This window comes from Crassostrea angulata, chromosome 5 (genome assembly GCF_025612915.1).
Source record: "Crassostrea angulata isolate pt1a10 chromosome 5, ASM2561291v2, whole genome shotgun sequence".
Taxonomy (NCBI): Eukaryota; Metazoa; Mollusca; class Bivalvia; order Ostreida; family Ostreidae; genus Magallana; species Magallana angulata.
The window spans coordinates 47,202,292-47,216,945 of record NC_069115.1 but is presented as its reverse complement, the minus strand read 5'-3'; the positions used below and the strand labels follow the sequence as shown (position 1 = coordinate 47,216,945).

The following is a 14,654-nucleotide window of genomic DNA, read 5'->3' as shown; positions in this document are numbered from 1 at the left end:
TAGCACAAACTTTTCCATTGTACATGCAATCACAGGTGCTTGAGGACAGGATTGACACCCCCCCCCCAGGTATATAGACCCCCGGGACTTTATTCATTTTGTTTATTAAATTATCCTTTTAGGACATATTTCTAATTTAATTTATTCTTTCATTGCCCAAAATTACCTAAAACAAACATTTTTTTAAAAAATCAGACCCTCTGTGTAATATATAATGTAGAGGGTCTGATTTTCAAAAAAATGTTTGTTTTAGGTAATTTTATGCAATGAATGTATGAATTGGATTAGAAATATGTCCTAAAAGGATAATTTAATATAAAAAAAAACAAGGAATATAGTCTATATACTTTGGGGTGGAGGGAGGGGGGGGGGGTCGATCCTGTCCTCAAGCACTTGTGCATGCAATGCATGTGAAAGTATTCATCTGCATGCAGGGCGAGATTAGTGCAAGGTAAAAATGTAATAAAAATAGATCATGCGCTTTTTCTGTTGGTGACAGCTGTTTATCTCTAAAACAACTTATAATGTCTCTCACATGCGATACATTGTACATATAAACCTATTTTATATTCACAGCTAACTGTACCTTCTTTGAAATTCCCGTTTAAAGAGCTTCAAGCACAAAAGAATAATTACATTAATGTATATATACATATTTATGTATAACTATTTTACAGAAAAGAATAAAACTTATTTAAATTCTTAAGTTTAGTTTCCCTTTTTACCAAAATGCACTGGCTTGGTTTCTTTTGTATTTGTAATTCTATGAAGAACAAACTGTCTTTATTATAATTAGTACTTCCTATCCACAATCAATGTAATTTTGAGACCATATTATAATTTAAAAATACGAGAAAAAATTAATTTCATGCATATGTGTAATACCCTCAAATGTCCTCCAGTTCTTACCAAAGCCCCTTTACTATTTTATATGCACGAATGTTTTCATGGAATTGAGTTTCCTGAGTTCGAAGTCATTAATAAAGTATGGAATAGCTAGAGAATAAGGTATAATTAAGGAAAGGTGATTTTACTCCAATTTTGGTCTCGGAAGGCATAATTATAAAGATTACAAGATATGTAGAAAGTACTAGTCTTAATGAAATAATAAACAAGATATGACGTACTATGCTTATTACTCAATGACCTGTATCCAGCAACAGTGTTGGAAAGCTTGTGTAGATAGGGTATACATGCTTTTAAAAAATGTGGACAAGTACATTCAGATTTCAAATGATCAAATGTTTAAATAAATAATTATTAAATTTTGTACCAACAGTTGACATTACCTCAACTAAGCTAAATATATTTCTGTGTATGTATTGTGTGACATATACATCTATGTTGTATGATATATATATATATATATATATATATATATATATATATATATATATATATATATATATATATATATATATATATATATATATATATAAAAGGGATGTCGAATCGGTCAATTTTTAGTACTCGGTTACTCGGACGTTTTCCCGATCGAGTACCCGGGTACTCGGTAAAAGTGTTAATAAATATGAACAAGTACATTGATAACTGTAAAACATTGGTCTTTTTTGTAGAAATAAAACCACCTGATCTAACGGGAGGTTTTCCCCGTAAGTGTGTTTCTGTTGTAAGAATTATTTCGGCATTTTAGGTCTGTTCAATTTCTCTACTGTGTGCTATCTAATTTATATAATAGACTATATAATGATGTTTAGTGAAAACAAATCATTATGGTAAGCCAAAAATAAGGGTAGAAGACAGCCAAAGGTGAGAAAAGCTAGGTAAAAGGTGCTTGGTCACGATAACTACTATATTAACACTGCCACAGGCGATAACGGTCATTTAGCATATTTAGAGGCGTAGGAAATCCTAATTACTGTATGTACAAGTGTAATGGACATTTTAAGTTTTAAAACCGATGTTTTAATGCGTTATTAAATAAACTTAGAAATATCAAAAAATATACATCCGAGTAACCGAGTACCGATTTTAGTATTCGATACTCGGACGTTCGATCGAGTACCCGGTTTACCGGGTACTCGTTGACATCCCTAATATATATATATATATATATATATATATATATATATATATATATATATATATATATATATATATATATATATATAATGTAACAAACTGAATAAAATCATATTTAAAGAAAGGTAAAGTCCCATAAAAATGTCAATATTCAATATTAACTTTGAAATGCACAACTTAATTGCTTTTAAAACATTTTTGTTATGTAATCCTTTATGTTTTTGGTACATTATATAGCGTAATATATGTGGATTTTTAAAAACCTGTACATTAAGTTACCTGTAGCTGTACATTAAGTGGAAAAAACTGTCGATTCTTAACTTAATCGACAGCTTTTCCAACTTAATGTACAGCTACAGGTAACTTAATGTACAGGTTTTAAATGTTAAAAACAATACACCCACATGGTCCTCAACAGTTAGGAAAATTTACTTTAATTCAAATATAAACATAAATACCAACATTAGTATTTTAAATATTATTTTACAACAATGTGAATTTATCATTTATCATCCCCGGAGAAAGGTATACATGCACAGCAAATATGCTAACCATTTCAATGAATGGTTTTATAAATTTGACTCCCGAAACATATAGAATTTGAATGAGAAAGAAATGTTTCCAAAGGTAATATTAATTTCACTTGGTACACTGTTATTGGATTCACAGGTATCGAACATTTTCATCTTTTTTCACACTGGTCATCACTTAATTTCCCCTTTTTCCATCACTTAAATTTCCCCCTTTTTATCACTTGAATTTCCTGTCTAAAATATCACTCAAAATGCCATCCGTATTTACACTTTCTTCTGGGTCTCTTAATTTTGATTGCGTCAAAAATATACTTTCTCCATCTGATGAAGACATCTTTTCTCATTGAGTTTTACCCAGAACATAGTCAGAAATCACCTTAGATATCATAAAAATATAAACTTACCTGGCACTGTTCATTAAGTTCAACAAATAAGTTCAACAATACACCATTATCCCACCCCTTTTGCTGTTTTTTTTTTTAAATGGACAATCAATAGTGTTACGTAATGTTAGCAATCACTCAAGCCAACACTTGAAACAATGTATTAAGTTAACAATAGAGAAAATGTTTTAAGTAGGATAAAATCCTCAAACTGTCCATTCTGCGAGAGACAAAAAACTGTTCTCGGCCCTTCGGGCCTCGAACAGTTCTTTCTCACACAGAATGGACAGTTTTCGGATTTTCTCCTTTACATAGAAAATGAATTTTATTTCCTTTTTAGCAGAGGGATATTTGAACCATACATATACAGGTCATTTTTTTCGGGAAAATCGGGAACATTGGTTTAGAACCTGATGATTGTATGTACACATAGTATGCATTTTATGAAACATTGTACGAATCATTCGCTAAGTGAATAGCTGAACACGAACAAGTCTACTCTTTTAGAAGAAACACTCTAACTTTTAACTGATCTATTGCTCTCTTACTGCATGGCTAATTCCCGGAAAATTCAACAGTTTAATAACTTGTATACTAAATACCTTCGAAAATTGATATATTTGTTCACTTTACCACTGGACCATGATGAATATGAAATTTTTATCTATACTCCGAACAAATGCATGGATGTTTGATGAAGGGCGGATGCTAAATGTAATGCTGACGTTCTACGGGATATTCTATAGATAAGAGCCTATGAGCTCTATTTATAAATTATTCTATTTGAAAAAAAAGCTTTAACGTTAATAAAAAGAGTGACTGGAGAAGAAAAAGATGTCATCCAAGAAGAAGAAGAAAAAAGGTTTGAGAGGGTAGTTGTTTTTTTATCCTGCATGAAGTTGAATATAAAGGTGATATACATTCTAGACTAGAAAGACATAATAAAGTATTCTTGTTTTTCAGATGGCAAGTATGTGAGTCACATGTTGAAGTTTTACAATGAGCAGGAGAGTCTTCCAAAGAAAGTTACGTTGTGATATACAATTACTGATAACTTTGTGATTCAGGAGTTTCAGTGGAGAAATATGATGTGTGTTGATTTTATTTCAGCCTTTTGGTGATCTACATATCTGTTATACATTAATTTTTAAAAAATGTTGCTGTTTGACAAATGTATTTGTCTTGTTTTTTCAGCTTTGGGGTTCATAGGATTTGATCACATGATCAACCAAGTTCATATCACGGTAAAAAAAATTTAAAATGCTGTTTATTTCTTAACTAATATTTTTACTAATGGATTACCATTGCCTTTCAAATCACTGAACACCTACATGTAACGTATCCAATTGTCTTTAAAATAATAGGAGTTTTATTTTATATAATAAACTATCGTACAATATCGATGATATTGTTTTAGATGCATGAAATTTTGATCGAATGTCATTGTTTCATTTTTTAATTACTGAGCATGATTCCCTCTTTTTCTTAATTATGGAAACTTAAAGCTCTATCGAACAGCGGTGGAAACCGACATGACTGATATCTACACGCCCCGTTTATCGATTGGTCGAAACCTACAGCGACCTAAGAAAAATCACGGACTGCACGAAATAATCATGAGAACGACTTGGTTGTTTCTTTTAGATAACGTACTGATGTATATAAACAGTGATATTTTATTTACTTTTTACATTCATTTTATTATTTTGTTGAAAAAAGATATGTAAATATAAAAAATAAAATGCTTTCTTTCATTAGTCATGCGGGTTATAAAGGTAGCGATCATTGCAGAATTTTTTTTCTGCAATGTCGCCACCATCATATCCCGCATGAATCGACACAAAAAAGCATTTTATTGTGTAAATATATTCACGTAACAGTTTATTTTATCTACAAATTTTTTTTCGTCTGTTTGATCAGTAACTATGATACGCTGCTATCGCATATTACTGGATATGAATACATGTATATGATGTGCCAGCAGAGCAAAGTAGTTCAAAACGCTGTGCATGTGCACTGCATGAAAAGGCTTTTAAACGTATTGTGTAATATTAAAGACTTAAATATTTTTTTTTATTTAGATGCGCTCTATAAACTAGCTAAGACTGCCATCCTTATACATATGTTATACTTACTGTCTTACAAATATAAATTTATAACAGTTTTAGTGTTACTGACTTTCAGAAATATAGGCTTATTTAGAATGTCTGTTACAATTATTTCTATTCGTAGCATACAGTCTAACAAAAAATGCAAATATGAAAATTCTAATTATATTAAATATTTTCAATATCTTAATATATTTATAGGCCTACTCGTATTAAAGAGCGTAAACTGCGTTTAGTATTTAGACATTTTCGTCATCAGACAAAAATGATCATCCATAAGAATTAATGAATGAATTTTACGAATTTTGAGTAATTTTTTTGTTGTTTTGTAATGTTGGGTAGCGTCGCAATCCATGAATTTTAATAATTTGTCTTCTTTTTTGTCTAGATTTAATTAGAGGCGAACAAAAAACAAACCAACAAGGGGAAAACGCCCACATGCTGAGTAAATTTCACTTGATTGTGATGCAATCCCTTAGGATCACCATATGTTGGGTTGTTTTTTTTAATCAAAATAATATTTATAATATTATCTTTATTTGTGCGTTATACTACTTGTGAACCAAATGATAGAGTGCTTACAATAATTATTTTAGTTTTCGATATATCGACTGTTAACTAACGCTCTTTTAATTTTGTGTATCTGATGAAATGTAGACCTGAAAGTAAAATAAAAAAAATAGTCGATTAGTGCGATTCTTATCATGTTTGTACAAAGCGGAACAAAAATTGTTTCCTCCCCGGCGGGGAATCGAACCCCGGTCTCCCGCGTGACAGGCGGGGATACTTACCACTATACTACCGAGGAGTGGATATACAAACTTGGCAAGAAACAAAATATATAGTTAATCTTTATGAATTACAAAGGACAATTAGTATATTCAGTTTACACAACCTACTTAGTTAATAAACTACGTATGTGGTTTCATTTCGCTGTGTTTAATGTTTTAAAGGGCCGAGGTGAGTTGTCGGCGCTGTCATACCACTCGTAATATAAACATGGCATTTACTCTGTTGCCCCTTCGTGGACCCCAACACTTGTAAGTGATAAACAGATGCGGTGTGCCGTGGCATTTACAATGTGTAGAGCTTTGCAAATAAAATGCTTACAAAAAATCTTAAATATTTGAAATCAATATGTCAAATAGCATTAAATATTGAAAGAATAATGATCAGACGCAGTTTTACTTCCTTTGAGTTCGCACATCAACTCGTACGTATAATGCATTGAACTTCCGTGAACTCTTTACGATTAAAAATAACTCGATCACGTGACATGAAGGATTCATGGGTAATGAGTTGCGCACGCAGTTGTTGTTTTCCAAGAGGAGATAATAAGACCAGACGAGTGAAAATGTTGAATTTTTTCGTTGAAATGGTAGTTGATCAACGATTTGACCATTGAACAATTGAAAGGATGCATATTTCTTAACACACTAGTAAGTACCAATGTGCTTCGAACGGTATTCATGGTATATGCGTGATATTAAACACAACAAAGCACACATCCGGGCGCTCAATTCATGACATGAGGTGAAAACTATCTTGATTTTGATTGGCTGAAAGTTTTTGAAGGTTTGATTTTTAAAACTTGGTTATAATTGTAATATTTATTTGTAGTTAGTAGATGTTTAATTGTATTCTCATAAAAAAATTAATAATTATGATTGATATGTTAGTAAAAGCCAAATCTTACGTAATGTCGTTTTATTTATCTTTTACCCTATTCATTATAGGCTTCATAGAGGTGGTTATTTCATTCATTGATTTTATTTTATAAGTATATCATGCATTTTATTAAATTTAAAATGATATTTAAATAATCTCCTTTTCATTTAATTTATTAAGATGTCGTTAATGATCATATTCTCTAAATGTTGTCACTAACGCACATGATTTTTCTCTGTTTAAGTAACAAACTGTATTTTATATGAATGTAAATGGTAATTATGGTTGCTTGACTACATGCTTTTTAATTTAAAAATAAATATAAAAATTATCTAGTTAATGAAGTTATCACAATTAATTTTTTTTTTTATATTTTTTTTATTTAACGTTACACTCCTATTATAGTAATATTAAACAAACAATAAATAAAATTATTTTATCTGTCTTTAAAAGATTTAAATGACGACATTTTCAAAATAAAATGACGTCATTCGAAATAAAAATAACATCATTTTCGAACAAACGACGTCATGATTTTTAACCAAATCTTACTTGTGCACCTACTAAAATTATGGTGTAATAAGTATCAAGTGATGGTTATTTACTGTTATTAAGTGTTTACAAGTACGTTATAAAACATACTATAAAACATAATTTCATGTCATATTAATTTTTTTCTTCATTTTTTTTCAAGGTCGCTGAAGCACATTTTCTATCAACAACATGAGTGGGTATGGACACATTTTAATGAATTTATTTGATGTAAATGACCTGAATTTATATTTCATAATTATTGTTTTTTTCATATTATGACTTGCGAAAATCCTTTTGGCATTTGCTTTCGACGGAAGAAGCAACCTAAAACCCCCCAAGGACTTGTTTTTGTTATCAAGAATAAGAGATCAAGAGCAAATAAAAAAACGTAGCTAGTAGCTACACGGACTAAAAAGAATTACAGGATTACAGATAATTAACAGAGGAAATTTGGGAGTTTTATTTATAGTTTTAGACTTTTTTTTGGTGTATTTTATTAAATATTATATTGGTTTGTTTTGATCGTCATGAATTATGAAAACGCTTTTTTCTGAAGAGACTTACTTAAAAGCGACTTTTTTGACTGAAGTCTCATTGTAAACGGAGATAGTCTAGAATTATTGCATTCAGAGTTCTCAGTCAGAAAAAAATCGGATAGGGCTACAATATTGCAACTGTTATAATTTAAAAGCAGAATCGCGTGGCGATATTTATAAACTAGTATATATAACAAAATACCGGTATCTTAAATGCAATGAGTTCGATTTTTTAAAATGCTTATGATATTTAATTAAGAATATTTCAGATGAAAGAGAAGTTGCTTCTTATAGTGTGTGTTTGGCATAAGGTTTCCTAATTCACTGTCTTATGTACGTAAAAAATCAATGTGCAAGGCAGGCACAATACAACACAAGGAAAACCTAAAGGATAAAATAGGACGGCAATTTTAATCAAACCAAAAACACTCGAAACATCTAAAACACCAATGGGTAGCCTCGCTCTCCAGTAATACCAAGAATTACAAGATCTTTTATCAAAAGTGCAAATAAGCTAATCAGAAAGTGTATGAATTATTAATGGAGAAATAAAATTCCGCAAATAAGCCAACATCTTCCCAAGTCAAGGGAAATCCCAAGTGGATTTGAATCTGCTAAAAGGCCCAACACTAAATAAAGGTTGCTTAAACCCAGAAAAAGATGGTGTAGTGTAAACGCGGGCGCTCTCTTATCGCAGTTATGCTTATAACAGCTGAATAAACAGAGGAAATTTGGGAGTTTTATTTATAGTTTTAGACTTTTTTTGTGTATTTTATTAAATACTTGCATTGCAAGAGAGAGATTATTGACTGAATGTTTATTGAATAGAAAAAGTATTGATTTATTTATCTAGATTAGAATAGTGTTCAAGTGGAAAAGGTGCGAAATTGAAAAAAAAAACACCAAAAAATTCAGATTGGCGTGTATATCTTTTATCCTGATTCTTTGGCATACGAGTTTTTTTTATGACTTGGACATTTCATTTCAGTAAAGTGTAGGACTTTAGATTAAATCAAAACATATTTTCTGGCCATTTTGCATTGAAGGTCAACACAAAAAGCAAATTTGAACCATACAGAAGCAATTGTATAATGTAAAATACTGAGGAGTTTAATTTCACAAAATATATTTTTACCATTCTCTATTCCGTCAATGTGTCATGAATAGCATTTCAGAAATATGAAATCTCATAATTACAATCTCTGTAGCATTGCCCAACTCCTGTTGCAAGGGGTGTATTTTTAATGAGCTGAAGTATTTCCAACAATTTTGGGTATGTTTGTTGACCGGTACCAAATTACCATGGAAACAAACACATTAACCGGACATAAATAAACTAAATGAAACTATGCTAACAATTGGGCGTTCGTGATTTTATATTCTCGTGATTTGAAGCAAACCGATGGAATAGTGGGATTAATTACCTGCGTAAAATAAGGAATATACAGTATTCTGTTTAAAGAAATACAGTGCAATCTGTGTAACCAAGTTATATAATTTTTTCATTACTTTGGTGTCAGTCCCATACTTTCTTAAAAGTTTTAAAGTAAATGACACATTTACTTTATCATTTTATACAATGCAATGCTACAATTAGATTTATGCATTATATTTCTGCATCAGTACCAAATACATGTGCATTAATTGGGAATGCGCTTTTGCAAACTAATACTAAGTACCTATTTGTATCAATAGTCCATTAAACCTGCATGAACATTTCATGTAAAACATATCTATCGTTCCTAATTAATTTTATTAATTAATTCACAGTGAATTTAAAAAAAATTTACCATCTTAAAATATAATATCTTAACGATTCACCCTTTACTTGTTACATTGTATGAAAGATTCTCCATGACAAGATACGGAAAATAGTTACGAATCTAGCTGATAAATTCTCGGCACATCAGTACTTTGATTTTAGTAAATAAGTCCAACTTTTATATTTCCATTTCAGTGATAGCGGCATTCTTCTTATTCGTAACGATGGCACCATTCAGCTGAAGGGTGACTCCAAAATTCTGGGTGAATATCAGCTGAAGCATCGTCTTCTTGCAAAGGTAAAGCCCGATGGATCCATGGGGGTGTTCATGATTCCTGAGGAAGGAGTAAACAAAGGAAAGATGTTTGCTGTCCTGCCGAATGGGCCAGGTGGAACAGAAGGTGTTGGGTGGGAGCGTGTCGTGTCCGGAGAAAGTTCCTACCTTCGGCCTGTGTTTAAACAAATGGGTGATACAAGGTTTGTCGATCCCAACGTTCACTCCTACTCTAAAAAACCGTTGCCGAGTAAACCAGAGGTTATAGATCTATGTGATGACTCAAACGTTAATTCGCTTCAAGAAAACCCCAAAACTGAAGGTTCTAAGACAAGTCAAAGCACTGAACCTACACCAGTGATGATGTTTACAAAGGACAGTGCATCGAAATTAAATCCACGTTCAGTGGTTCATCCACCAACTCAGTGGACAACCTCCAACTCCCATTTAGAACCAAGTTCCAGAATGTGCGCAAGCGTTCCCATTACAACAAAGCCGATATCGTCTGCAAGTGTCCCAAATTCTACAAGGCCTTTGTCGTCTGCATCTGTCCCCAATGCTGCAAAGCCTGTATCGTCCGCTGTAAACAGTAACCCAACTCAAACCATTGTCACAGCCAAATCTACAACAACTGCAACTGCTGATACGAATTCCAATTCTGCAGCGCCAAATGCCCTTGTAGTCAAGGGGACAGGCTCTACCGGAGACGTAACACGAAAAATAATGACAGACATACGTGATCCTCAAATTAAGACCGCCGCTCCGAATGGAGCCAAGTCCCATGTTGCACCAAGCTCGGTGGCTGTTACTTTAGGACAAAAACAAGATCTGATCACACAAAATACGGCATCGATGTCTCTTGTACAACAACAACTGCATGTTGTTCAAAATAACGCCGTCAAGGTAAAATTCCTGTCGTTAAACAGTGCTGGAAATATCAAACCTATGAGTTTAAATAATCTGTCTACGACACAAATTCAAGGTATTAATGGCCCTGTCAGTACCAAAGCATCTTTGAACTCGCTGAATCGTAATAGTTTACCCCTTTCAGTACAGAGTGCAACAAGGTTGCCTTTCTCACAAGTTTCTGTTTTGGGTGTTCCAGGATTGGCTATTCCAGCAATGACTGTACCTAGTAATGTGTCTTTGGCGACTGCAAAGACTCAAGGAACAGCCAACGTTACGCTCACCGCTTCAACAACTGCCAATGCAACGGCCTTTAACCCCCAACAGCAACCTACAATAATGATAAACTCTGTGTTTTCTCTTGCCCCAGTTGATCCAATCAAGCCTTGGCTCAATAATGGGAAGAACATGCCACTTTCTGAGGTCGATTTCTGGACAGAGGCGATTAATTTGAAAATAGACACCAAAGTTTTAAAAGATAAGCGTGTTCGGAAGGGTTGTTCTGTCGTTTTGAACCGTACGACCTCGCATCGGCCTCAAAAATTAAGAGGTTGTCGGTTTAAAGATACACAGTGTAATGTTGCTTGCCGAAAATTATTCATCAAGGCGCTAATGAAGGATCTTACGAGAAAGAAACTTTTAAAAATGAAAAGGCGAAAGCTTTATTCATCACTGTCTCTTGAAATAAGGAAAAAAGAAAAAAGTGAGTTGGGTAAAACGTCAGAACAACTGAAGGTTCAAAATTCGAACACCCCAGTGTCACGTGATCTACTGCAAAATAACACACCAACTTTGAATCTGCAGGCAGCATCGCAGGTTTACGCTGCCACTATGAAAACTAACAATAGTGTACCAAATCTTCCCCAAAGCAGGTATTTGTTGGTGCGAATGAATGGACAGAATGTCCTTTTTCCTAGTTCAAGCATCAGCAGCATTCCAAGTGTTGTTCCCGGCACTGCTCCAGCAGTACAAGCTAGTTCAATGAACAATCCCAGAACTCTGTTAGGAGCACGACTTAACCTGCAACCAACAAGTGTCATGAATCCACTTCGTCCTAATTTGCCTGCGTCCACTTTACACTCGGTGATGTCTCTGCCTCAGCTCGGTTCGTCGAGTATCATTAACACTAGTCTCCCGGGAACGTCCATAAGCAATGTAGCACGACCAACTACGCCAGCTGCAGGAATTACAAGTAACAGTGTGCTAACTGGTAGGAATCTCACCAACAGCAACCTGCAAGCAATGCTACGTACGCAGCAACCAGTCATGAGACTATCAGTCCCTTTGTCGGTTCCCAATACGCTCACTTTGGGCCAGGTAGGGGCAATGAGCCATAATGGGCCGTATCCTGTCGCACTCCGAGCTGTGAATCCAAGTGTACGAGCAACTTGTGCTATGACAGTACGGAGAATCGGCCAGTTACCAGCCTCGAGGCCACTAATGCAGAGTCAGCTGACTTCATTTTCCACGCAGACACCGCGAATGACGTCAGCAAATAATACTTTAGTGCGCGCGCAGTCCACAACACTTGCGCAAAGAAGCAGCACGTTGCAGACGACAGCTACCACCACACTTACCACAACAACGTCAAGCGTCGCGTCAGCCGCCGTTGATGAGCCAGTTTCGGGCGTTGCAAAGTCAAAAGTAAACAAGGGAATAAAATATTACTTCATTCCCGGTGGAATTAAAATCAAATACGAACCCAAGACTTCAGGGTATGGCGATGAAAAAGAAAAGAAACAGAAAAAGCACAAAAAACACAAGAGACCACGATCTCCTGGAAGTGACTCCTCTGACAATGGGGATAACAAAAAGCTAAAATCTCACAACGGTGAAAATGACACGAGTAAGATACTGGACGATATTGTTAAGGTTACCAATGAAACTGACATAGAGCAGCTATCAAAATCGGAAATGAGTGCAGAAAGAATAAAACAGCTCAGAGAAAAGTTACACGAAAATCAGCGGAAACTGGAGGAATATTTACGACAAGTGGATAAATGACGTTTGTGCATAATATTTAGAAAAGACACTTTATCACATTTTCCCCATTTTTAGAAAATTGTAATTTTCATTTTGTCCTTTTAGTTCATAAATTTTAGATGTAGAAAACTTGGAGAAAAACTGCTATGTTTTGTAGAATTTGTCTATTTTTTCAGATAGAATTGCCATTTAACTTTGATCTCACTGAGGGACTTTTTAGTTTCTGTCAAGCGTATTACTTGTATGATGAATGCGTGTTGTCTTCCTGTGTATGGGACATCTTTGGGTGTTGTTAATTTGTTTAGTTTTGATGAAAAGTGTAAATGTATGTTGTACTTGAAAACAGGAACGTATATATATAATTTACTCTGTAAGTAGTCAGTACACACATTTCTGATGCTGCAAGTGCTATACAGATCGATTTTACAATTTTTACTCTTCAATGATGAATGTGTTTATTAAAGTGTTTTAATGTTTTAAAAAAGTCATGATTTTTGACGCTGCAGATTTGAGCAAAATAAATTTCAGCCACCTGCGTGTTGGGGGGGGGGGTGTTTAAAAGTTTCTATCATCGTAATTTTGTGGCGTTATTTATTTGAAGTATTCAACATCGATTTTAAAGTTTAAAGAATTATTGTTAAAAAGTTCAATATTTTCCAAAACATGTTCGGTTTCCATTGATATATAACTGATAACATGTAGTGTTATCCTACATGTATTTCGAATAAAAACAATCTTAACTGTCCTGTCTGGATCAAAGAGTGCATGTCCGGTAACCAATTGACTGAATTTGGTATAGCTGCAGAATTGTAGTTCCACGGTAAATTCGGGTTAATTGACAGGTCTAGCTGCAGACTTAGCTCAGCTGTAAATTCGGAATGAGGGATATACGGTCTATAAACCCTAATTTACAGTAGCTACAGTTCTGTGCAGCTATGGGCCATATGTAGTTCTAGGCATTCTTCGTAAAAAAAAACCAAAAACAAAAACAAAAAAACACACATTATAGGCGTTAAGTGACTGTAGTCCCGGCCTTGGGAACTTGAGCTAGACCACTGATTAAACAGGAATCTTCAAAGGTATGATTTAATGAAGTTTGATTTTATCAAACAAAACACTTTTTTTTCACACACGTTAAAACGAATGTCTTTGGATGATGGAGAATATCGTAGAACAAAACTTCATTTCATACTGCAATATGTTGATTAAAAGCTCAGACCATATCATGTTGTTTCAATCTAAACATGATATTTTACTTATCCCTCTTTCCTGTCTGGAAAGTTTTGAGATCCGTTCCCTGTGTCAGTAGTTGAATCATGTAGGAATGAATTATTATAGATCCAAATATGCTGAAACGTTATGTGCCTTTTGATATCAATTATAATGAAAAAAACACGTTAGAAATCATCAAAAACATAACCTGTTTTACAATTTAAAGTCACTAAACAGTCAGTCAATATGCAATGTAATGTTTATTGAAAACATAAAATCACCCCCTAAGGTGCCCCATCTTTTCAGCTTAGTAACGTGTTGCTTGCGCATGCGTTGAAGAAACATGTCTGGAAAAATGGCGGGTTGACCAAGGTTTAAAGGTAAACAAAGTATTTTACGTTGGATTTGCATATTGATAGTGCAACCTTACACAAATAGTCCGTTTTCCATATAATTTTTTCTTATAGTTATGCAATATTTAAAGTATCTTTAGCACCTGTCTATGTACTGATGAAAAAAGGGTAGCTGGAATGAGTTGATGCATGATTGACGTACGTCATGATCACTGAAACTTGCCGAAGTTGCAAGACTGAATTGTAAAGTTTATCATATATTATGCCTTATTCAGAAGCCATGTTATTGCTATACAAGTGTGCATTAATGAAATGCGAATAGATATATATTGTTAATTAGAAACATGCATTGAGAGAGA

At 33.7% G+C, this 14,654-nt stretch overlaps 2 protein-coding genes, 1 long non-coding RNA gene and 1 other non-coding gene across 7 annotated transcripts in view; 3 read left to right on the top strand and 1 right to left on the bottom strand.

Moving 5' to 3' along the window:
- The first annotated feature begins 3,733 nt into the window (after positions 1-3,733).
- On the top strand, positions 3,734-5,741 carry LOC128182715 (uncharacterized). The gene is made up of 3 exons (XR_008243458.1): positions 3,734-4,049; positions 4,154-4,203; positions 5,456-5,741. It is a non-coding gene; the product is annotated as an uncharacterized LOC128182715 (long non-coding RNA).
- Positions 5,742-5,803: 62 nt separating this feature from the next.
- Trnad-guc (transfer RNA aspartic acid (anticodon GUC)) lies at positions 5,804-5,875 on the bottom strand. Its single transcript has one exon. It is a non-coding gene; the product is annotated as a tRNA-Asp (tRNA).
- Positions 5,876-6,350: 475 nt separating this feature from the next.
- Positions 6,351-13,331, top strand: LOC128184257 (uncharacterized). Of its 2 annotated transcripts, none has more exons than XM_052853679.1 (3): positions 6,351-6,506; positions 7,430-7,466; positions 9,763-13,331. In XM_052853679.1, exons 2-3 carry the CDS (start codon positions 7,459-7,461, stop codon positions 12,749-12,751), a joined length of 2,997 nt encoding a protein of 998 aa, XP_052709639.1. In that variant the 5' UTR covers positions 6,351-6,506; positions 7,430-7,458; the 3' UTR covers positions 12,752-13,331. The 2 variants fall into 2 exon arrangements, with proteins under 2 accessions (XP_052709639.1, XP_052709640.1); XM_052853680.1 differs by lacking the exon at positions 6,351-6,506 and adding an exon at positions 6,556-6,642.
- A 911-nt stretch (positions 13,332-14,242) lies between these two features.
- The window catches only part of LOC128184255 (epithelial cell-transforming sequence 2 oncogene-like), a 38,576-nt gene continuing 38,164 nt past the window's right edge, over positions 14,243-14,654 (top strand). For all 3 annotated transcript variants that reach the window (XM_052853678.1, XM_052853677.1, XM_052853676.1), the window contains exon 1: positions 14,243-14,322. The gene's annotated coding sequence lies outside the window, so the exon portion shown is untranslated. The remainder of the gene's footprint in view (positions 14,323-14,654) is intronic.